General features: G+C 49.9%; 3 protein-coding genes and 2 long non-coding RNA genes across 7 annotated transcripts in view; 3 read left to right on the top strand and 2 right to left on the bottom strand.

Moving 5' to 3' along the window:
* The window catches only part of OLFM4 (olfactomedin 4), a 285,024-nt gene that overhangs the window by 195,935 nt on the left and 64,839 nt on the right, over window positions 1-24,250 (bottom strand). The window lies entirely within an intron of this gene.
* LOC141409000 (uncharacterized) lies at window positions 263-12,062 on the top strand. Its single transcript, XR_012427006.1, has 2 exons — window positions 263-654; window positions 9,013-12,062. It is a non-coding gene; the product is annotated as an uncharacterized lncRNA (long non-coding RNA).
* Window positions 4,768-8,960, top strand: LOC141408999 (endogenous retrovirus group FC1 Env polyprotein-like). 2 transcript variants are annotated; one of them, XM_074022121.1, is made up of 3 exons: window positions 4,768-5,176; window positions 5,982-6,127; window positions 6,447-8,960. In XM_074022121.1, exons 1-2 carry the CDS (start codon window positions 4,793-4,795, stop codon window positions 6,039-6,041), a joined length of 444 nt encoding a protein of 147 aa, XP_073878222.1. In that variant the 5' UTR covers window positions 4,768-4,792; the 3' UTR covers window positions 6,042-6,127; window positions 6,447-8,960. The 2 variants fall into 2 exon arrangements, with proteins under 2 accessions (XP_073878222.1, XP_073878221.1); XM_074022120.1 differs by having other exon boundaries at window positions 4,778-5,176.
* Window positions 11,897-23,539, bottom strand: LOC123569879 (uncharacterized). Its single transcript, XR_010582606.1, has 2 exons — window positions 22,939-23,539; window positions 11,897-12,311 (listed from the first exon to the last, which is right to left on the bottom strand). It is a non-coding gene; the product is annotated as an uncharacterized lncRNA (long non-coding RNA).
* On the top strand, window positions 13,429-18,111 carry PCDH8 (protocadherin 8). Of its 2 annotated transcripts, none has more exons than XM_045377607.3 (3): window positions 13,429-15,976; window positions 16,449-16,656; window positions 17,153-18,111. In XM_045377607.3, exons 1-3 carry the CDS (start codon window positions 13,637-13,639, stop codon window positions 17,524-17,526), a joined length of 2,922 nt encoding a protein of 973 aa, XP_045233542.2. In that variant the 5' UTR covers window positions 13,429-13,636; the 3' UTR covers window positions 17,527-18,111. The 2 variants fall into 2 exon arrangements, with proteins under 2 accessions (XP_045233542.2, XP_045233541.2); XM_045377606.3 differs by having other exon boundaries at window positions 13,429-16,267.

Genomic DNA, 24,250 nt, shown 5'->3' with positions numbered 1-24,250 from the left:
AGCAGGAGGTCACCTGCTGCTTCTAGGCATTCCAGGAGGGAAAGTCCCTTGAAATATTCTGCTCCTTCAGAATTATGGGCTCCTGTCCATTAAATATCTGTATCTGTAGGTGGCTTCAGTCAGAATACATGGCTTTTATAGAAATGACTAGAAAAAAAAAAAAACTCTACTGAGAACTCCTTTTTGTCAACATCTGATCTCAACTAGCGAGTAAGGTACCAAAAGGTTTTGAAATGACATGAGGGCATGAAAATTCCTGGAACCCTCAGGTGACCATTATCTCTTTCCTCTGGGATCTATATACCTACAACAATACCTATTATTTCCAGAGAGGAATCAGGGAATTGGGGAGACAGTTGTTACTAAAGCAAAGAAGCAGACAGGAAATGGGAGAGTTATTTTTCTTTCTGAACAAATCCCTTGCCTATAAAATAAGAGGTTTAGATTACATAGTCTTTGATGTTTCTTCCCTGCGCTTTAAAGGGAAATAAAAACTAACATGTGTTCCTAAGCACCTGATATTATATCATCTTACACAGTCTTCAAAACAACCTTGCAAATACCCATTTTGCTGATCAGGGAACTAAGTAAGATGTAGAGAGAGGCCAGGCGTGGTGGCTCACGCCTGTAATCCCAGCACTTTGGGAGGCTGAGGTGAAAGGACACAAAGATAGATGTGTACCCGCCCCCCACCCGCTACACCCTTGTTCTGCTCTCTAATCTTTGCACGTACCAGAGGTTTCGTAAGTTCTGTAAGTACATGTTTTTCTTTCTGAGGCCAGGTCACAAGGAATGTTTAAGTAAGATAGCCAGGTCACAAGGTGTGTTTAAGCAAGATAGCCATAAACTGGTCGTGCAACCTGATGCAATATAATTAACTGCCTTTGTGTAAAACTGCTCTTCCGCCTCAAGGGTTGTACTGAAATATCAGAAATGGCGGGAACCAATCATAGTTTGCCAAATCGCTTTGTTCAAACTCCAGCCAATCATACCTCTAATTTGTATAATGATTCTATGCCTACTTTCCTTAGACTATATAACATTGTTCGGAGCTCAGTAGGGGAGCTCTCCTGCCCGTCTCGTTTCACGAGCAAGTGAGAGCTCCAGGTTCGAACCTGTAATAAAGATCCTTGCTGCTTAGCTTTGACTCTGGACTCTGGTGGTCTTCTTCGGGGAATAAACGGTCTGGGCATAACAAATGGGGGCTCGTCCGGGATTTCCCCCAAGCCCACCAGACCCCCAAGTCAACGGATCTTAATCTGTAGGTAAGCCGGCTTTGTCACTGTCTCTGTCTTTGTCTCTGTCTGTCTCCCTGAAATTTCGCGAAATCCGTAATCTGTAATCTGTATTGGTCTGTTCTGTAAGTGGCACGGTCTTGGCGGACGCGCTAGAAGACAGCCACTCGGGACTGGTGGGAGACGTTCCCCAGTGCCCATCTGGGGGCCTCCATCCTTGGTTGCCCCGTCTGACTCAGGTCGGAAGTCCGACACGCGCTCGCGAATGCTCATCGTTATTACTGTCTGTCCGTTATTGTTAAGTGTTAAGTGTAAGCCCAAAATGAAACATAAAACCTTTTCTTCCCCTTCCAGGACCGGACCTGTCGGATACTCCCCTCTGCTTCACACTCATTTTCGTCCCCCCTTCTCTTTGTAGGAGCAGTCCAAAGATGGGCAATAACCAGAGCACGCCGCTCTCACTCCTTGTTACCAATTTTAAGGATGTGAAGGCTCGGGGGCGTAACTTAAGCGTAGAACTAAAGAAGGGAAAGCTAGTTACTTTCTGCCGTTCGGAGTGGCCCTCTTTCGGCGTAGGGTGGCCCTCCGAAGGAACTTTCTGTCTCTCTATTATTACTAAGGTAAAAACTAAGATTTTCCTGCCAGGGCAGTCAGGACATCCTGATCAAATTCCTTATATTCTAGTGTGGCAGGATCTTGTGGAAAACCCACCACCCTGGATAACTCCATTCATCCCTGAGCCCTGCAAAGTCCTAGTAACGCGACCTACAAGACAAAAGACTCCCTCTGCTCCCTCGGCCCCTGTGCTGCCGGACAGCCAGGACCCCCTAACATTAGAACCCACATTTCCCCCACCATATCCGCACCTTATCCCGCAGGACCCAGTCCCCCAGGGTGGTGCTTCCATAGAGGGAAACCGAGAAGCGGAAGCAGCCAAGAGCGAAAGTAACCTGGGGGGGCCGGCCGGCCGAACACGAGGCCGCGTACAGCGGGACCAAGCTTCCCGACTCCCTGACTCCACTGTAGCCCTGCCTCTCAGAGAAATAGGATCGCTCGATGATACCGGGCTCTCCCGTCTCATGTATTGGCCTTTTTCCACCAGTGATTTATACAATTGGAAGTCCCAAAATGCTCGGTTCTCAGATAATCCCAAAGATCTAACCTCGTTGTTAGACAGTGTCATGTTTACTCACCAGCCGACCTGGGATGACTGTCAACAGCTCCTCCGAATCCTGTTCACAACGGAGGAGCGGGAAAGAATCCAAGTTGAGGCCAGAAAACTGGTTCCAGGAGATGACGGCCAGCCAACTGCAAATCCTGACCTCATTAATGCGGCTTTCCCTTTGACCCGGCCCAGATGGGACTACAACAAGGCAGAAGGTAGGGCACGACTGCTCATTTATCGCCAGACTCTAATGGCGGGTCTCCGGGCTGCAGCTCGCAAGCCCACCAATTTGGCTAAAGTATATTCTGTGTTACAAGGTAAGACAGAAAGCCCCGCTGTGTATTTAGAGAGATTAATGGAAGCCTTCAGACAGTTTACCCCTATGGACCCGGAAGCACCGGAAAATCAGGCCGCGGTAGTAATGTCCTTTGTAAACCAGGCAACACCAGATATTAAAAGAAAACTCCAGAAATTAGAAGGTTTAGAGGGAAAGCAGATTCAGGACCTCCTTCAGATGGCCCAGCGAGTTTATAATAATAGGGATACTCCAGAAGAAAAACAGTTCAAGGCAACCAAAGAAATGACCAAAGTCTTAGTAGCAGCTTTCCCCCAGGCAGGAAATGGCCAAAACAGAAAGCAGAAAAAGCAAGGCCCTAGGCAAGGATTAGAAAAAGATCAGTGTGCTTATTGCAAGGAACGTGGCCACTGGATTAAAGACTGCCCAAAGAAACGGAGACCAGCTAACCCTACCTCCGTACTCGTTACCCAGGACTCTGACTAGGGAGGACGGGGTTCGGACCCCCTCCCCGAACCCAGGGTAACTTTGCAAGTGGAGGGGTCCCCAGTTCGCTTCTTGGTCGATACTGGGGCGGAACGCTCAGTCCTAACCAAACCAATTGGAAAAATGTCTAAGAAAACATCCTGGGTGCACGGGGCCACAGGCATCAATAAATACCCCTGGACAACCCAGAGGACTGTAGACTTAGGAACGGGAAAAGTCTCCCATTCCTTCCTAGTCATCCCAGAGAGCCCCTGCCCTCTACTAGGGAGGGACTTGCTGACAAAGATGGGGGCCCAAATCCACTTTGAGCCAGAAGGGCCCAAGATAACTGATTCCCAAAACAGGCCAATATCTATCCTGACTGTCACCTTAGAAGATGAGTACCGACTCCATCAAGAGCAAAAGCCCCCCGATCAGGGAATTGACTCTTGGCTCCAGCGTTTCCCTGAAGCGTGGGCAGAAACTGGGGGCTTAGGGCTAGCTAAACATCGACCTGCCATATTTGTGGAAGTTAAGCCAGGGACGGACCCGGTTCGGGTTCGGCAATATCCTATGCCCCTGGAGGTAAGAGAAGGAATTACGCCCCATATCCGCCGACTCCTAGACCAGGGAGTCCTACGGGCTTGCCACTCATCCTGGAATACTCCACTGTTACCTGTTCGTAAACCCAACAGTACGGACTACAGGCCAGTACAGGATTTAAGAGAAGTTAATAAAAGGGTCATGGACATACATCCCACTGTGCCCAATCCATACACCCTTCTGAGTGCCTTACATCCCAAAAAACAGTGGTATACCGTTCTTGATCTAAAAGACGCTTTCTTCAGCCTTCCTCTGGCTCCCAAAAGTCAAGAACTCTTTGCATTTCAATGGACGGATCCTGAGAGGGGCATCAACGGTCAGCTAACATGGACCAGACTGCCACAAGGGTTCAAGAACTCGCCAACCCTGTTTGATGAAGCCCTTCATGAAGATCTGGGTGAGTACCGGCGGCAACACCCTGAAATAACTCTTTTGCAATATGTTGATGATCTCTTAATAGCGGCCAGGTCCCCAGAAACTTGTGTTCGAGGGACTGAGGACCTCCTGAAGACTCTGGGGGAGCTAGGCTACCGAGCCTCAGCAACAAAGGCTCAGATCTGCAAGTCGGAGGTAACTTATCTGGGATACCTATTAAAAGGGGGGCAATGCTGGCTAACCAAAGCCCGAAAGGAAACAGTCCTACGCATCCCTAGACCCCAGTCAACACGGCAAGTGAGAGAATTCCTGGGGTTGGCAGGGTTCTGTAGGTTATGGATACCCGGATTTGCTGAGTTAGCCAAGCCCCTATACCAGGCAACAAAGGAACGGCAGCCCTTCAATTGGACGGAAGAGGCTGAGCTGGCCTTTCAGCAAATCAAAACTGCCTTGTTATCAGCCCCCGCGCTGGGGCTCCCTGATGTCTCCAAGCCCTTCCACTTATACGTGGATGAAAGTAAGGGTGTTGCAAAAGACGTGTTAACACAGTACCTAGGCCCCTGGCAGAGGCCAGTTGCCTATTTATCAAAAAAATTAGATTCAGTGGCTGCTGGCTGGCCACCCTGCCTCCGGATAATCGCGGCGACCGCCCTAATGGTCCGAGACGCTGATAAACTTATCATGGGGCAAGAGTTGCGCGTTATAACCCCGCATGCCATTGAAGGTGTCCTCCGGCAGCCGCCGGACCGATGGATGAGTAACGCCCGGCTCACCCACTATCAAGGACTGCTGTTAAACCCCCTCAGAATAACTTTTCTGCCCCCAACCTCTTTAAACCCTGCTTCACTGCTGCCAAATCCAGACTTGGACGCCCCGTCCCATGAGTGCACTGAGATACTGGCTCAGGTGCATGGGGTGCGGGAGGACCTGCAAGATCGTCCGCTCCCCGACACAGAACTCACCTGGTTCACTGATGGCAGCAGCTATGTCCACCAAGGCCAGCGGTATGCAGGAGCGGCTGTAACGTCAGAGACTGAGGTAATCTGGGCGGAACCCTTGCCTCCAGGGACATCGGCCCAAAGAGCCGAACTGATAGCCCTTACACAGGCCCTCACCCTAGGGGCAGAGAAAAAACTAACAGTATACACGGATAGCCGCTATGCTTTCGCTACTGCGCACATACATGGGGCCATCTACAAAGAAAGGGGACTATTAACAGCCGAAGGCAAAGAAATAAAAAACAAGCAAGAGATCCTAGCTCTATTAACTGCTTTGTGGAAACCAAAGAAATTGGCTATTGTACATTGCCCTGGGCATCAGAAACCAACTACGCCAATTGCTCGAGGCAACTTCTTAGCCGACCAAACCGCAAGGAGCATAGCAAAAGCTCCCAGTCAGCTCCTCGCGCTCCAGCTCCCCGGTCCTGGCCCGCGAAATTTGCCATGTTTTCCCGACTATACCGAACAGGATCGCGAATGGATGAACACGCTTCCCCTAAAACAGGTTAAAAATGGGTGGTGGACTGATATAAATGACCAAACCATCCTACCAGAAAAATTAGGACGGCAGGTGTTGGAACACATCCACCGGACAACCCACCTGGGTGCCCGGCGAATGATGGACTTAATCAGGCACGCCAAGTTTAGAATCAGGCGCATAGCTGAACTGGCCAGCGATGTCACAACAAATTGCAAAGCCTGCCAACTAAACAACGCTTGCCCCCAAACCCAGACCACCGCAGGAATTAGGTGTAGAGGAACTAGGCCTGGTATCTATTGGGAAATAGACTTTACTGAGATAAAGCCTGGAAAATATGGGTATCAGTACTTACTTGTCTTTGTAGATACTTTTTCAGGATGGACAGAAGCGTTCCCAACTAAGAGAGAAACTGCTCAGGTTGTAGCAAAGAAAATTTTGGAAGAAATCCTCCCCAGGTATGGCTTTCCTGTCCAAATAGGGTCAGACAATGGACCAGCCTTCGTTGCTAAGGTAAGTCAGAATTTGGCTTCCATTCTGGGGGCAAATTGGAAATTACATTGTGCTTATAGGCCCCAAAGCTCAGGACAGGTAAAAAGGATGAATCGGACTCTGAAGGAGACCTTAACTAAATTGACCATGGAGACTGGCGCTAATTGGGTAGTACTTCTCCCCTACGCTCTGTTCCGGGCCCGAAATACCCCTTACAGACTGGGCCTCACACCATATGAAATCATGTATGGCAGACCCCCACCCCTGGTCCCCAGTCTAAAAGATGACTTACTCAAACCTGAAACTGAAAATGTCTCTGAGCTCCTGTTCTCCTTACAAGCCTTACAGAAAATTCACCAGGAAATTTGGCCCAGACTACGAGAACTGTACGAGGCAGGACCTCCGCCGACGCCTCATCCGTTCCAGCCGGGAGACTGGGTCCTAGTCAAGCGCCACCGGCAAGAAACTCTTCAACCCAGGTGGAAAGGACCACTGCAAGTACTCCTGACTACTCCCACCGCTCTCAAAGTAGAAGGCATCGCTTCGTGGATCCACTACACACACGTCAAACCAGTGGACCCAACATCTGACCTTCTCGAGCCGTCTGGAGCACCGGTTACATGGACTGTAGACAAAGCTAAGAACAATCCCTTAAAGCTAACCCTGCGCCGTCATCCCCATAGCCGTAACCATGTCTAGCTTACCTATGCTTTTATGCCTTATGCATCTGACTCTCCTCACTGCTGCGCCGTCTAATCCCTATGTCTGGAGGTTCTGGCTCTATGAGAACAAAACTCACCCCGGGGAAACCCCCCAAGCGGGTAAACTGCTAGCTAGCGCAGACTGCCCCCCCTCAGGGTGTAATACTATAGTTTACCTCAATTTCACTAGGTTCCAGATTGCCCAACCAGCAATACCCATGATCTGTTTTGAATATGATCAAACTGAATATAATTGTAAAAATTATTGGTGGCACCAGAGTGCAGGTTGCCCATATAGCTACTGTAAGACGCACTCTGTCCGATACTGGAGAGAACGACAAGGGTGGTATTTTTACAAAACTGAGTCTCCCGTCACTTACACTTGGATAATTAGAGACCCATGGGACTCTCGGTGGACAACCCCACAACATGGGGGAGTATATTACTCATCAACTAGTACCTGGCCCAGTAGCCATTTATATCTGTGGAGAAGTCTAGTCCAGATTCAACCCTTAATCCACACACAAATCCACAGGCAAGAAACCAAGCTATCACAAGACTTGCAGCCCTTCTCCTGGCTAACTCTATTACGGGAAGGGCTAGCATTCGCCAACCTCACTGGTTTAGGCGACCTGTCCTCTTGCTTTATGTGTGCAACCCTAGGAAGACCACCATTAACGGCTGTTCCTCTATCCTCCCCTCCCACAAACTATACAGGTTTTAACTCATCGATAGTCACGATACCCGATGTAGCCCTGTACCATGACCCATACCAAGAGAAATACCCCTATTGTTATTCGGCATTTAGCAACAGCCTCTGTAACCAATCGGCTACATACCCTAATAGTCCCATATATGCTCCCCCTGGTGTGTTCTGGTGTAATATGACTCTGTTAAAAACTCTGTCCAAAAGCATCTCTGACGGACAGTTGTGTATCCCTGTTACCCTAGTTCCCCGACTGACACTGCTAACCCCGGCAGAGTTCATAGGCTGGGCAGGGACCGCCCCAACTAAAACTGCGCGACATAGACGAGCAGTTTTTCTACCACTAATTGCCGGAATATCCTTAACCACCTCTGTCGTCGCAGCGGGGTTAGCAGGAGGGGCCCTACAACACTCCATGATAGAAAACGACAAGCTGTTACAACAATTCTCTGTTGCTATGGAAGACTCCGCCTATTCCCTAGCCTCCCTTCAGCGGCAGCTCACCTCCCTAGCACAGGTCACCCTTCAAAACCGCAGAGCCTTAGACTTACTCACGGCTGAGAAAGGAGGTACCTGTATGTTCCTCAAAGAAGAATGCTGTTTCTATATAAATGAGTCAGGGTTAGTTGAGGAAAGAGTCCAACGCCTACACGAACTAAGCTTAGAAATGAAAAAGCAACAATTCACTACAGCCGCTAACAATTGGTGGAGCTCTTCAATGTTTTCCCTTCTGGCACCCCTTTTAGGCCCCCTAATGTCTTTACTACTTCTATTCACTATAGGCCCCTGTGTGGTAAATAAAATTTTACAATTTGTCAGAGAAAGGTTTGATACCATCCAACTAATGGTCCTCCGTAGCCATCACCAGCCTCTCCTGCACCCAGAAAGTGAGGCTATATTATAAGACTCTGGAAATCCAAGATTGGACATCCAGTTACTTATGAGAAGGGAGAAATGAAAGGACACAAAGATAGATGTGTACCCGCCCCCCACCCGCTACACCCTTGTTCTGCTCTCTAATCTTTGCACGTACCAGAGGTTTCGTAAGTTCTGTAAGTACATGTTTTTCTTTCTGAGGCCAGGTCACAAGGAATGTTTAAGTAAGATAGCCAGGTCACAAGGTGTGTTTAAGCAAGATAGCCATAAACTGGTCGTGCAACCTGATGCAATATAATTAACTGCCTTTGTGTAAAACTGCTCTTCCGCCTCAAGGGTTGTACTGAAATATCAGAAATGGCGGGAACCAATCATAGTTTGCCAAATCGCTTTGTTCAAACTCCAGCCAATCATACCTCTAATTTGTATAATGATTCTATGCCTACTTTCCTTAGACTATATAACATTGTTCGGAGCTCAGTAGGGGAGCTCTCCTGCCTGTCTCGTTTCACGAGCAAGTGAGAGCTCCAGGTTCGAACCTGTAATAAAGATCCTTGCTGCTTAGCTTTGACTCTGGACTCTGGTGGTCTTCTTCGGGGAATAAACGGTCTGGGCATAACAAGGCACGATGATCACTTGAGGTCACGAGTTCGAGACCAGCCTAGCCAACATGGTGAAACCCTGTCTCTACCAAAAAACACAAAAATTAGCCGGGTGTGTGTGGTGGTGCACGCCTGTAATTTCAGTTACTCAGGGGGCTGAGGCATGAGAATCGCTTGAGCCCAGAAGGCGGAGATTGCCGTGAGCGGAGATCACGCCAGGGCACTCCAGCCTGGGCGACAGAGCGAGACTCCGTCTCAAAAAAAAAAAAAAAAAAAAAAAAAAACCAAAAAAAAACACACAGAGAGAAAATAATTTGCATGGGTCACACAGCCAATCAGTGTAATGATCAGATTTGAATCCAAGCAGGATGACTCCAGATCCTGCAGTCAACAAGTGTGTTCTGCTTCTTATCAGGTAAAGTAGGTCTCTCAGAGTGTCCTGACACACGGAACACACAAAATGAAGAGTGGCCCAAGATCTGGAAATGATCCAGGGTTTGTGAGCATCTGGCACTGGAATCGATCCAAAATCAATGTTTAAATAACAGTTACCTTCACCCCCAAATTGTCTCATTGTCTGACTGCTGAATTTGAATCAGGGCTATGGAGAATGCTGCTTTGTGGTTTACTATACAGTTTAAAAGTCACCATGCCAGTACTGACAGCCCAAAAACCACACAGAGAGAGAGAGAACTTAAAGAGTAAGCATTTGGAGTGTAGAAAACCGCTTGGTTGCATTTCTAGAGCATCAACCCCAGAAAACCCAGAGGCTTCAGAATTCGATGAGATTTTTGCAAAATGTGTTTTCACTACAAAAATGAATTAGATGCCCCGAAGAGCTTCCTCTGTTCTTTGCTTGGCCGAACACTTGCTGCAAGCTTCCCTGAGGGGTTTACCCAATGTTGAGTCTGTAGGAGGAAAAACCAGGGCCCTGGGCTTATTTTTAAAGGAAAAAAAAAAAGTAAAAGGTTGAAAAATAACCCCTCTCTTCATCCATCCTTAGAATTACACTTTCCAGTGAAGTCTAGTTCCCTTTCCTGGTAGATATAATCCTAATTAAAAATAAATTACATGCTGTATAGAACTTGAAATGGACAAGATAATCCTATTACATATGAGAATATATCCTGATTTTCTTTCCCTCTAAACTGTGGGAGATATCAGATCAGCCCCCATTGTCGTCTCTTTGAAAACTTTCCTAGAGCCCTAATCCGTCACGTGACGCCCGTGTCAATCTCGGTGTTTGCACGCGAGTTTCACAATGCCGGCATTAGGCTCGGTAGCAGAAACCCAGCTTTGCGAAGCCTGCAACATTTGCATTCCGAGAAAACGCCGGCCATTGTGGAGCTGTGTTTGTTCTCAAGATTGCGAGACAGTTGCCGGTGAAGTTGCTAAAACCCAGAGAAAGGGGCTCCTTTGAGCCTGCCCAGACCTTTTGGTATGATAACAAGGCGATTCGGGCGGCTTTTGTGAGGCCTGATCAGCGCCGGGGCAGGCGAACTCCCCTCCCTTTCCCCTACTTCTCTCCCCGGCCACCTCCCTGGACATATTTTCCTTCCCGGGGAGTTGCTGCGGACGTTGATGCGCTATTTTAAATCGTATTTCCATAATCGAGCGGCTGCCGCGGCCGGCCCGGAGCTCACGGTGCTTGCGTGCCTTCACACCTCCACTGCCGGCACGGAAAGACCTGTGCACACCAGTGGCGGTTGGAGACTCGCGGCTCCCTTCCCGGCTTCCCGGCTCTCCGGCTCCCGGCTCTCAGCCTCCGGGCGCCGCCGCCGTCGTGGCTACTTCCGAGCGACGAGGACCTGGCCGCGGAAAAAATGCTTTGGACCTGCTACCAGCCACCCTACACCCCTCCTCTCGCCTCCTGGCTTTCGCCTGCCTCTGCTCCCCTTTCCTTTTCCCACTTTCAAGCACTCCTTGGTTTATTTCAGCTTTGACAATGAGCATGCTGACGCGGAAGCGCTTTGAGTAGAAATTGCAAGTAGTTCCGAATCTCTGGCCAAGCAAAAAACCCAAACTTAGCGCGTGGCGGGGATCCCGAGTCCAGCCCAGAACTGCCGGGTGCGGGGGCGCAGGGGGCGCTGGCGTGAGGTCCGGGTCCCAGCCACTCGCGGCCGGGCTGTGCTCGCGGGAATCGCTGAAATCCCTTCCTCTGGGACTCCAACCCCATTGCCTACCACTTTCCCCACCTTCCGAGTCCTCCGCCCAGCAGCAGCCGCGCCACCCTGGCCTGACCTTTCCTAGTTACGCCGGCGGAAGCGCCGAGGCCGCTGTCCACCAGCCAAGTTCTGAACCTGTTCCCGTCTGGGTCTCCGGGGGAAGAGGGGTGAGGAAAGATGACGTTAGCCTAGGGGCGCTAAAGGTCACCAGCCAGCCCCAGGCTGCAGTGGGAGTGTTGCGGGGCTCGGAAGGAAATAGAAAGTTCCTTCGGCTGCGTGTGTTCCCCAAGGAATATCTCTTGGAGGGGACAGGGGGAGGGCAAGACACTAAATCGCACTTGAGAGGTAGAAGAAAGCGGAAGAAAGGGCTCCGGTTTGGGTTCCTGTAGGGGGCGCTCCTCCTTGCACGTCCCCGCGCCGCTGCAGATGCCTGGCCTTATTGCTTTTAGCGTTCCCAAGGCTACAAGGTGGAAGAGGTGGAGAAGGGAACCCAGAGACACACTGCTCTGAGGAAGCCTCCAGTCACCATCCCCTTCCCCAGTCTCATAACAGCTTTTATTTATGGATGGCTGGGGCTGCATGTTCTGCTGACAGTTCCAAGCACCTCTCTCATCCCCACCACCCAGCTCCCGACTTGGTCTCCCTACTCCAGGGAAAACTCCTGACCCTCTTCTGAAAAGACCCCCAAAACACACTCCCTCGACTTTGAGAGAAAAGAAAATATGGAGCGGACGCTGACAGCAGGACCAAAATTCGGGATTCTGAAGAATGTTTACTGAATGCAATCTGCTTACCAAACCTATCGCCTAAAAAGCAAAATTTCCAGTGTGTGGCTTCTGTTTTTTACCTTTCCTTCTTCGTGTGTATTTGCATAGCCTGCTCAATAAAGCCCTTCAGTAAGCATCATTAAGAATCCGTCTTATTCCAGATCCGAGCTCCATCTCCCTGGCCTTCAGGGATGGGAAGGGGCTATCTGTGGGGCAGCGCAGCGCCTGGCCAGCCTCAGGATTTGCCCAGCCCAGATTTTGGCAGTGCCGAAGCTCCACACTTTCCTAGGCAGATGGTTAAGTTCCCCCCACGTTCCTGCCAGGATTCAATGTCACGCTGTGATTTTGTTCTTCTGGAACCGGACGAGTGTTGCTTCCCAGAGTGGCCCTATTAGAACAGAAAGAAAATCCTCTAAATAGGCGGAACAAGACATCAGGAGGAAAAACTTCTCTAAATGCTCTTTAATACGAGCCGGGTATTGTGTGGAATTCAGCGCCCATCACCGTTTAGCCGGAGAGTTATGGCAGTGATTGGGGATGAATAGAGGAACATAATGGATACATGTGGCGTTTGCTCATTATATTCAAGTTAGCCCAACTCCGTTGTGGAAACTGTTCAACTTTCTCTCCCCTTAGCTTGTCACAGTGAAATAATACAGACATTGGGGCCTCCAATGGGATCGCCTGCCACACCATTCTATTTCCACAGCTAACGAGGGCTTCATAAGCCTTTGATACAGTCTGATCTTTGAAACCTTTCCAAATCTCCTCAAGCTTATGCTAAATCCTATTTGGAACTTTTTTTCCTTGCCTGCTAGCGCCCAAGGCTTAAGAAAGCCATTTGGACAGTGACATGCATACTAACATATCGCGGGGCTCTTTTCTGAAAGGGAAGTGGCAGCTCTGATCACCGGGGCTCACACGAGCAAAACACAATTGCGTACACAAATTTGAATAAAATCAATTTTCCCTTATCCTTCAGGCGTCTTAATCGAGAGGCTATTCCAGGCACTGTAGGAAGCTAGGAGAGAAGGAAAGCAGAGTCTCACTCAGCAGAGCAAGTCTGTGGGTAGGGGGCTGCAAGGGTTTGGAAGCCTCAGAGGTGCAAAATGCAGAGTGTGTGTGTTGGCAGGGGCTGGGGGAAGGGGGATTCTGGAGTCGCTGGGGTGAAATCCCAGCGTGTTCGCACTTAGTTCTAGCCGCCGGCACGGAGGGATACAGGCGACAATTAACAAAATCATCCGCTCCTTTTACTCCTGGAGCTCTGTGCCAACTCCTCTACATGCAGGGTGCTGACAAGAAAAGGGAGAGAAAGCAAAAGGAGTTAAACAAAAGAAAGATTCCCTAATTTTCCTTTCTTGTTTTCCCCTCTAAGCCTTTCCACATTAAAGGGATTGTCAGAGGCAGGCGGAGGAGCGACGCGAGGGGGAGGCGGCCATTGGCTGCCCGGCTCGGGTGATTAGCATATCAGCGGCTATAAAGGCAAAGGCGTCGCGAGGCGGCGCAGCTTCTGTAAGGGAGGGAAAGGCGCAGGGTGAGGGCGGGTCTGCGCGTCCTCAGAGCCGGCTGGAGGCGCGGAGCTGCTACCCGCAGACTTCTCCCGCACAGGGCTCTCAAAGAGCGTGATTCCGAGAGCCTGAGACTCACGCCCGACCTGGAAACCAGAGAAGACTCTCTTCCTTAGCCTTTCGGATCGCAATTAAGGCTGGAGGCATGAGTCTTGTGAGGCGCTGGGGCAGCCCCTGCCTTTTCCCCTTGCAGCTCTTCAGCCTCTGCTGGGTGCTCTCAGTGGCCCAGAGCAAAACAGTCAGATACAGCACCTTCGAGGAGGATGCCCCCGGCACGGTCATCGGGACCCTGGCAGAGGACCTGCATATGAAAGTATCGGGTGACACAAGCTTCCGCCTGATGAAGCAATTCAACAGCTCTCTGCTCCGGGTGCGCGAAGGCGACGGGCAGCTGACCGTCGGGGACGCCGGCCTGGACCGCGAGCGGCTGTGTGGCCAGGCCCCGCAGTGCGTGCTGGCCTTCGATGTGGTCAGCTTCTCGCAGGAGCAGTTCCGGCTGGTGCACGTGGAGGTGGAGGTGAGGGACGTCAACGACCACGCACCGCGCTTCCCCCGGGCCCAGATCCCGGTGGAGGTGTCCGAGGGTGCGGCCGTGGGCACGCGCATCCCCTTGGAGGTGCCGGTGGACGAAGACGTGGGCGCCAACGGGCTGCAGAGCGTGCGCCTGGCCGAGCCGCACAGCCCCTTTCGGGTGGAGCTGCAGACGCGAGCAGACGGCGCTCAGTGCGCGGACCTGGTGCTGCTGCAGGAGCTGGACCGCGAGAGCCAGGCCGCCTACAGCCTGGAGCTGGTAGCCCAGGACGGCGGCCGCCCGCCGCGCTCCGCCACGGCTGCCCTCAGCGTACGCGTCCTGGATGCCAATGACCACAGCCCGGCCTTCCCGCAGGGCGCCGTGGCCGAAGTGGAACTGGCGGAAGACGCGCCCGTGGGCTCCCTGCTTCTCGATCTAGACGCGGCCGACCCGGACGAGGGCCCTAACGGCGACGTGGTGTTCGCTTTTGGCGCTCGCACCCCGCCGGAGGCGCGCCGCCTCTTTCGGCTTGACCCGCGAACGGGCCGTCTCACCCTGGCCGGGCCCGTGGACTACGAGCGTCAGGACACCTACGAGCTGGACGTGCGGGCTCAGGACCGCGGACCAGGGCCCCGCGCTGCCACCTGCAAGGTCATCGTGCGCATCCGCGACGTCAATGACAACGCACCCGACATCGCCATCACCCCGCTGGCCGCCCCAGGCGCGCCGGCCGCCTCGCCCTTCGCCGCTGCTGCCGCCGCCGCTGCGCTCGGGGGAGCGGACGCTAGCTCGCCTGCGGGAGCCGGGACGCCCGAGGCTGGCGCCACTTCGCTGGTGCCGGAGGGGGCGGCGCGCGAGAGCCTGGTGGCCCTGGTCAGCACCTCGGACAGGGACTCGGGCGCCAACGGGCAGGTGCGCTGCGCCCTCTATGGGCACGAGCACTTCCGGCTTCAGCCGGCCTACGCGGGCAGCTACCTGGTGGTGACCGCGGCGTCGCTGGACCGCGAGCGCATCGCCGAGTACAACTTGACGCTGGTGGCCGAGGATCGCGGCGCGCCCCCTCTGCGCACCGTGCGGCCCTACACGGTGCGCGTGGGCGACGAGAACGACAACGCGCCGCTCTTCACGCGGCCGGTCTATGAAGTGTCAGTGCGCGAGAACAACCCGCCCGGCGCCTACCTGGCCACAGTGGCCGCCCGGGACCGGGACCTGGGCCGCAACGGCCAGGTCACCTACCGGCTGCTGGAGGCCGAGGTGGGCCGCGCCGGGGGTGCCGTGTCCACTTATGTCTCGGTGGACCCAGCTACCGGAGCCATCTACGCGCTGCGCAGCTTCGACTATGAGACGCTGCGCCAACTCGACGTTCGCATCCAAGCTAGCGACGGCGGCTCCCCTCAGCTTTCCAGCAGCGCCCTAGTGCAAGTGCGCGTGCTGGACCAGAACGACCATGCGCCGGTCCTGGTGCACCCGGCGCCAGCCAATGGCTCCCTAGAAGTGGCGGTGCCTGGGCGCACCTCAAAGGACACTGCCGTGGCCCGTGTGCAGGCCCGGGATGCAGACGAAGGGGCCAACGGGGAGCTGGCGTTCGAGCTGCAGCAGCAGGAGCCGCGCGAAGCCTTCGCCATCGGCCGCCGCACGGGGGAGATAGTGCTCACAAGCAACCTCTCGCAGGAGCCACCCGGCCGCGTGTTCAGGGCGCTACTGGTCATATCCGACGGCGGCCGTCCCCCTCTCACCACCACCGCAACTGTCAGCTTCGTGGTAACAGCAGGGGGCGGGCGTGGGCTGGCTGCACCTGCCAGCGCAGGAAGCCCGGAGCGTTCCCGCCCGCCTGGCTCTCGGCTCGGGGCGTCCGGGTCAGCGCTGCAATGGGACACGCCGCTGATCGTCATCATCGTGCTGGCCGGGAGCTGCACGCTGCTGCTGGCCGCCATCATCGCCATCGCCACCACTTGCAACCGCCGCAAGAAGGAGGTGCGCAAAGGGGGGGCCCTCCGGGAAGAGCGGCCCGGGGCGGCGGGCGGCGGAGCCTCGGCTCCCGGCTCCCCGGAGGAGGCCGCCCGGGGAGCCGGGCCCAGGCCCAACATGTTCGACGTGCTCACCTTCCCTGGCACCGGCAAAGCGCCCTTTGGCAGCCCCGCGGCGGACGCGCCTCCGCCTGCGGTCGCCGCGGCCGAAGTGCCGGGCTCAGAGGGCGGCAGCGCCACTGGGGAAAGCGCCTGTCACTTCGAGGGGCAGCAGCGGCTCCGCGGCGCGCACGCCGAGGTGAGGCCTTCCTTCGGCTGGGCGCCCCCGTCCGTGCTCCGCGGACAGGCTGGGGGAAGGGAGACTGGAGGGGTAGGGTGGGCGCATGCAGGTAGACACTTAACCTGTCGCACCTGTTTTTTGTTTGTTTGTTTCTTGTCCAACCCTCCCCCCACCCCCATTCCCCTATTCCCTGCTGCAGCCCTACAGTGCCTCCCCGGGTTTTGGAAAGGAGCCGGCGCCCCCTGTGGCAGTGTGGAAAGGACACTCATTCAACACCATCTCCGGCAGAGAAGCAGAGAAGTTCAGCGGCAAAGACAGCGGTAAAGGGGACAGTGATTTCAACGACAGCGATTCCGACATCAGCGGGGACGCTCTGAAAAAGGATCTCATCAACCACATGCAGAGTGGTGAGGACTCTTATTTCCCGCCAAATTCGACATTCCTCCCTTCCCTCCCCTTCACTACTGCTTGCCTCCTGTCAATCTCGGTTCCCAGCCCCCTTCCCTCTTCCCCACTTTTTCTCACTCCTCCAGTTGCGGATCCTGGCCTGCTTCACACAGTGAATTTCAAAATGCCAAGTAGAGGCAACTCCAGCTCTTGAATAAAGCACACCCTCATCCTGTTAGGCAGCAGCGTGGATGATGCTAGCCATTAAAAAGGGGGTTCTGCTTATCAATTTTTTTTTTCACTTCCAGCTGAAGAAGCTGGACCAGCTTTGCATTAAGATGGCTTTACAGGAAGCAGCAATGTGCCTTCGATTCTTGAGACACAGTGTATATCTTTATGTGCACAGCCTTTCCTTTCAGCTGCCCTAACCCAGGCTGACATTCTGAAGATGGAAGCCTGGGTATGTATAATCTCAGGAATAATCGTCATGCTGTTTCCTTTTCCCTTTTGTGTTAGGACTGTGGGCGTGCACCGCTGAGTGTAAGATCCTGGGCCACTCTGACCGCTGCTGGAGCCCATCCTGCAGCGGGCCCAACACACATCCCTCGCCTCACCCACCAGCCCAGATGTCAACCTTCTGTAAGAGCACGTCCCTGCCTCGGGATCCTCTGCGCAGGGACAATTACTACCAGGCCCAGCTGCCCAAGACAGTGGGGCTGCAGAGCGTCTATGAGAAAGTACTGCACAGAGACTATGACACGACAGTCACTCTGCTCTCCCCTCCCCGTCCAGGGAGGCTCCCAGACCTGCAGGAGATTGGGGTACCCCTCTACCAGTCCCCTCCTGGCAGGTACCTGTCCCCGAAGAAGGGAGCCAATGAAAATGTGTAATCCCATGCTGCATGTCTTCACACCTATACAGGTCACTCCGAGAAGCCCCTAAGTTATTGACCGGTTTCAGTGTTGTATATATAAATATGCAAGATGTGCCTTAAAATGAAGTTGTTGGAAGCTATTTCCAATCACATTGGTACTGTTTGGTATTTGCAAACAAAAATGTAGTTAATGTAATTTTTATGAAATGTGTGCAGTATTTAATTTTTTTATCATGCTATTGACTTTAATTTCACTTGCGGCTTGCCATTTTCTTAGTGTTTTTAACTTGTACATTGTGTAATGTAATGTTTGTATATAATGAAATTTTGTTATATTTTTATATAATAAAAGCTAAAGTGGAAGTTATTGCCAAAGGAACTGTCTGTAAGACAAAAAACAAAACATGTTGGAATTACTTAATTGAAATTTATCTTTCACCTGAAACAACCTAGTGTTTGAGAAATTTTGCCTTGCCAAGTATAACTTGTATATCTTGACTCTGTGGTAGATTTCAAGTTCAATGTTATTTAATTACATTTGGTTTTCTGTAAACCGTGTCACTTATAAGCACAGTAATAAAAGATTTGTCATGTGTTTGAAGAATCTGCTAATTGCTTTTCATGAAGTTGCCTATAGTCAGACATCCACAAATAATATGAGTATCAGAATGAAACCTTTCAAGTGCTCACTATCTGGGCATTATTAATGTTCATGACAATATTAAACCTGTGGGATTTCAAGTGTTGCAAAATGTCACCCAAGTATTAAAAAATGTGTGTTGATTTCATAAATTATAAGCATCTCCATATGCATTGGTCTATAAAATTCCTGCTCTCATTTATTCTCTAGGTAAATATTTATTGAGCAGACACCAAAAAGTGAAGAAAGCTAAGTCTGGGTTGTTCATTCACTAATTAAACAAGCATCTGTAGAACTTTTACTAGCTGCTGGTACTCCTCCTCAAGCTGGAGTTTGAGGTGAAGAAGACATAGTCCCAAAGAGTCCTCAGCTTATTCGGGGTGTTAGTAACAAAAAGACTAACATCTTAGTCTTTTGGAATGTAATAGGTTCCCACTAAATTCTGTCCTACTTCCTCCTTCCTTGCCTTTCTCTGGAGCCAGTCTCCAAAGTAACTATCAGCACTATCCCACTCAAATTTATGGGCAAAATGACATGATGGGATTCGCTTTAAAATGTTCTAGAAAAAAACCAGGGAGCTATGTGAAACAAGATTGATTTGATTTGATAAGATACTAATAATTGTCAATGCTAGTATAGGTGCATGTGAGGTAGGGAAATTTCACCAGTATCTCTACTTGTTTGTGTTTGAAAATGTACATAATGGAAAGTCTAAAAAAAGGACACTCAAGAGTACTATGCCTGTGTCTCATACTCTATGCATTTCATTTGAAATTAAAATGATGATAATCATAATGAGACCTAACATTTACTGAGAAAGTCTTTGTGTGAGCAGAGCTCCTTACCAAGCATTCTGCATGAATTATCTCATTTAATCAGCAAACTACCCCCAGGATAGAGGAAGTATCATTAACTCCATTTTGCAAATAAAGAAACCGAGGCACAAAAAGGTGAGATAAAATGCCAAAAATCACACAGTTAATAAGTATCCAGGGTGAGATTCAAACCTAGGTTATTCAGTGCAAAAAAATAAAACAAGGTAATGAAACAAGTTGTTTTTTGTTTGCTTTTTTTTTTTTTTAACCCGCAAGAAACAAGGAGTTAGGTAGAAAAGTCCCAATGCATTGCCTTTACTGCATGATTACTGTTTAGCCCTTTATATTTGTGAAGTGCCTTTGTTCCTTTATTACTAATTATAGAGTGTGTGGCACTGTAATGAATAGAGAAGCCCTCAAAGCTGCCTGTTGAAGTCATAATTGAAACCAGTGGTGGCTCCAGGCTGAACAGCAGGGTGGGTACACACAAGTGCTTCACCACCCACGGCCTGTGCAAAGTTCAGCGGTTTCTGCAGGCAACGGAGTCGCACATGCGCCTGACAAGCTCAGACCGCCCAGACCGTGGATTCCGAAAGAAAACATTACAGCTCCAGAGCCACGATGGCCAGGCCTCAGGGAACAGACTCCCAGGTAGACCTACCATTATAACATCTAAAACTTTCTTCTGGAGCTAGTCTCATCAAATGCAAAACAGAAGAGTGAATGATCCCACTGCAGTCTAAAAGCATCCAGTCTCTGAATGCGTTTGCTGCTTTTGTCCTTCAAAAGTAAAATAATGTTATTGTCACTATTTTATTTTGTACTGTGCAAATTATTTCATTACTCCAAAAATTTGGGTTTCAAAACCTCTGACTTCACTATCATTTCTTTCCTTAGCAAAATAACCACTATCAGACCTTGTTTTGATTTGAAACTTTAAAAAAATCAAACAGTCCTTTCATTTCAGTCCTTAACATTGTTTGCAAAAACAAAAAAGGTTGGAGGGGTTCCTCTCTGGGCCAGCAGCAGGAACTCTCCAAGAAATAGGAGCTGTGTGTGGGAGGCTTTTCACTTGTCTCCAGAAATGTTTACTCTCAAGCACATTTTTAAGAAAATATATTGCTTTATTAAATTAAATGAGATAATATATATGCAGAATGCTTGGCACAATTCTTGGCCTATAGTAAGTTCCCACTACAGTCTATCCTACTTCCTCTTTCCTTGCCTTCTTCTGGAGCCAGTCTCCACAGTACTATCAGCACTGCCCCACTCACTGAGGCACACACAGTAGACCCAGGAGGCCCAGCCTGTTTTGCTGTCTTCACTCCCTCCACTTTCACCAACTAGTCCAGAGCCTCATGTGTAGCCAACACTTTACAAACAAGCACGGCTAAGGTGAATGTCATTGGTAAAATCACAAGCCTTAGAGGTCTGTGATTATAACACAGATAGCTCTCTGGAAGTAGAGGCCAACAACCCTTGGGCACGTTAGCAGTGAATACTGGGACATGAGAAAGCCCTTGGGGAAGACAGGTCACCTCAAGAGAGAAAGCTAAAGCCAGGCTTTACCTGTTTCACATTTCTGTCTCTGGCCCCATTGACTTGGATGTTCTACACGTCTTCCTATAATAAAATGTCTATACGGAAACCACTTTAGAAAGTTAAACTGTTAGTGGTTTCAACATCTATTGAAAAATGCATTCTGAAATAGAGCAAAAACAGGATGCATGTCTCTAAATACAAATATAAAAAAAATATATATATACACACACACACATACAGAGGGAAAAATATATACTTATAATCAGGATAAGTTCCATGCCATAATTAGCTAAATATCTGGCTTATTTCACTTGGCAAATATAAACTTTTAACATCTAAAAATTCCATTTTAGAAGACAAGCATATTCACTTTACTACTGAATATCCAATAATAGGATAATTGGAATGCTGTAAGCTCTGAAAGCAAACTGAAGCAAAGAAATACAATACTTGATGGGGCACTGTGCTCTGCAACAACTCAGAAGAGCTTTGAAATGCTGTCTTGGTTTTCAACAGCTATGCAATAGCTCAAAAGGGTGTTTATTATTCCCTTTCTTCAAGGAGAGACGATCTGCAATAGAATTCACCAACAGGTTCAAAGTCAACTAATAAGTGAACAGCAGGTAGAAAGAGACACCAGGCTATTTTTAAAAGCCATCACTTAAACCACCAGATTAAATGTGCAGGGGGGAAATCATTCATTATCAGAGTCAGGATTTGTTCCCACAAAATCTGTTTAAAGAATTTCAAACATGCCAAACTGAAGCCTGCATAGTTTAATATGGAATTAGGAAAATTCCATTTGCCAACCCAGTGTGACACTTTGCTGTATCACAGACACCTCCAACTCAGGATGCCCAAATGAAAAAGCAACTCCTCTTCTCTGCCATCACTATGGCCAAAACCACCCCTCTGGCAATGGTTTTAAACTCAACAAATGGGACTGCAAATTTTAAACCAAACTAGAAATGCAAAAGTCATTTTAAGACTCTACCCTATTTCTTACCCCTCAATGATCCAATCACTCATCAAGATCTATTAATTCTACATTCCAAATATTGTTTAATTGTCCCTTCACTTCATTGTAGCAGGTATGATGCTCTGTCCATGTCCCCACTGCTGACCTCTGAGTCTACCTCAGCTGCAGTGGATAGTTCCAGTTGCACTATGGCAGTTTCCATCTCAAGCACCCATCTCTGCTGCTGCAGACTTGCTGAGCACTTGTGGTCCCACCTGAAAGTTGTTCAGCCTCTGCACAGAGCAGCCTGGAAGTACTAAGATCTGCAGAAGCAACCCTCAACCAATGAGGGATAGGAGTTGGTGGTTAAATATCCCAGCTCTCCCATCTCTCAAAGGAATCACTTTGAGCTGTGATTTGCACAGTTCTCATGAGCGTCCCCAGGAAACATAAGCCCCAGTCGCCCACAGCAGCAGTCCACCCAGTAACACCTCCTTTATTGGCTTTCCTGCCTTTCCCTGCTCACTTTCCTCACTGCCTCGCTTGTGCTTCCTGGGATCACTTTCCAAATAAACTACTTGCACCCCAGTCCTTGTTTCAGTGTCTGGGTATAGGAGGATGGTCCAAGTTAGGACGGCTGCATAATAATAGGAATAACGGTTTGCTTTTTTTAAGAGAATACTGTGTTCCGCCGGATGCAGTGGCTCACGCCTGTAATCCCAGCACTTTGGGAGGCCAAGGCAGGTGGATCACGAGGTCAGGAGTTCAAGACCAGCCTGGCCAAGATGGTGAAACCCCGTCTCTACTAAAAATACAAACATTAGCCAGGCGTGGTGGCATGCGCCTGTAGTCCCAGCTACTTGGGAGGCTGAGGCAGGAGAATTGCTTGAACCCAGGAGGCAGAGGTTGCTGTGAGCTGAGATTGTGCCATTGCACTTTAGCCTGGGTGACAAGAGTGAAACTCCATCTTAAAAAAACAAAAAACAAAAACAAAACAAAAAAACAGAGAATACTGTGTTCCAGGCACTTCACCAAGCACTTTATGGGTATTATCTAATACCCCCAACTATACATTAAGCCATCTTATGTAAGGAAAAAACAAGGCTTAGAGAGGTAAGGTAAATTGTCACAGGCCACACAGCTAATATTAGATGGAGCTGGAATTAAAATCAAGATCTGAAACAGACTAAATCATACTACTGTATTCAAGTTTCATTGCTTCTTTTCTGGGTTCTAGCACAAATCTTCTATCTGCTGTCTCTGCGTCCACTGCCTGTCCCCCTCCACTCCATCTTCCACACTGCTGCCATAAAGATCTTTTTCTAAACACCTGATCTTGTAACTCTCATGATTTCACATCACCTTTACATTAAAGTCCAAAGTGCTGTCCATGGCATCTCAGACTCTTCGTGCCCTGCCTCCCTCCTCAGACTCAATCCCGCTGCTGTCTTCCCTCCCGTGCTCCTCACACACCTGATGCTTCAGTCAGAAGTGTAGAGGACTATGTGCTCGCAAACGAGGCGTTCCCGATAAGTCCTGCTCTTGCAAACGAAGCAGGGCGTTCCCGATAAGTCCTGCTCTTCAGTAGGTCCTGGGGGATTTCGGGTAGCATTTTTTCTAGCTTGTACTCTTGCTTCCTCCCACCACCAACTTTTTAATTGAAGCCATTGCGAACGATCAAGGACAGCCTGTCCCAACGTTTCCCAGTCAATAGGAATCATCACATGTTCTAAAGAGAAGGAATCGAGAAGGCCAAGAACAAACGGTGACTGAGGTCCATAATTAGAAACTGCAGCTTTCATTTCCTTCAAAAATTTAAATTGTAGGGCTGTAAAAGTCACATTCTGGCCACCGTTTGGGAACTGAGCTTTGGGGCCGAAAGCAGCCCGTGTTATTGGGAATAAATCTAATTCCTCGAAATCATCCTTTTCCTTCGATTCCTTATTTTCTCCTACAGGAGGAAGAGACACAGAGAAAACCTGACCTGACATAGGCAAAGAGGTTGGAGGTAGAGGCAAAGGGAAATCCTTTTCCAAAGGAGCAGAAGGAGAGGTAACGGAAGGCTCGTGGCGGAGAGATAGGAGAAACAGGAGCAGCGGTACCTTGCAATTTTAACAACTGTTGTAACATCTCTAAAATGTGCTGCAAATCAGAATTTCCTTCACATGAAGGAGGCATTAGCTCTTTTTCCAATTCCTTGTCCTCAACAACCGGGACGTAAATATGTTCCTCTCTAGGATCATTCCTCTCTAAAGCTTCAGATGCCTCACCTCCTGTGGCAGTATCGCCATGCTCTGAGTCAGTTTCAAGTAACTCTAATGCCTGAGTAATGGAACTACACACAAAGTCCACAAAGTCAGAGGCATCGTTTGCCCCCGCTGATGAGCTCCAAGCAGGGCTTTAACCACTTGTAACCATTCCTTTCGATTTAGCTCACTTTGGTTTGTTATTGAAACCAATAACAATGTTGTTCAACATGGGCAAACAATCGCTTCAAAGTCTTATGTTCCTTAACTAACTTCTACTCCTATAGACATCAACAGTCCCTGGAGTAACCGCAAATATTCAGAGGCCAGAGAGGTGGAATTCTCCATAATTTTCCCGTGGGTCCCCCTTTCTTTATTTACCTGCCCGGGGTGTTCCCCCTCCGGTTCCTTGCTCTCATGGAGCCAGGGACCCTGCTCGCTGCGCCAGATGTTGGGGTCCGCGTGTTTCCTAAACAAAGGAATGAACACACAAGACAACACAAGACAAGACAAACATGGCAGCCGCCTGGAATGGTGCG

This window comes from Macaca fascicularis, chromosome 17 (assembly GCF_037993035.2).
Source record: "Macaca fascicularis isolate 582-1 chromosome 17, T2T-MFA8v1.1".
In the NCBI taxonomy this organism is placed as follows: Eukaryota; Metazoa; Chordata; class Mammalia; order Primates; family Cercopithecidae; genus Macaca; species Macaca fascicularis.
The sequence above is the reverse complement of the archived record's forward strand: the minus strand, read 5'-3'. Positions and strand labels throughout refer to the sequence as shown.

Bases quoted from the DNA above. Each gene is read 5' to 3' on its own strand.
- LOC141408999 (XM_074022120.1), top strand. From the start codon at position 6,798: ATGTCTAGCTTACCTATGCTTTTATGCCTTATGCATCTGACTCTCCTC.
- PCDH8 (XM_045377606.3), top strand. From the start codon at position 13,637: ATGAGTCTTGTGAGGCGCTGGGGCAGCCCCTGCCTTTTCCCCTTGCAG. The intron at 16,268-16,448 runs GTGAGGCCTTCC...TCCCTGCTGCAG, and splicing joins TCCGCGGCGCGCACGCCGAG to CCCTACAGTGCCTCCCCGGG. The intron at 16,657-17,152 runs GTGAGGACTCTT...CTTTTGTGTTAG, and splicing joins CATCAACCACATGCAGAGTG to GACTGTGGGCGTGCACCGCT.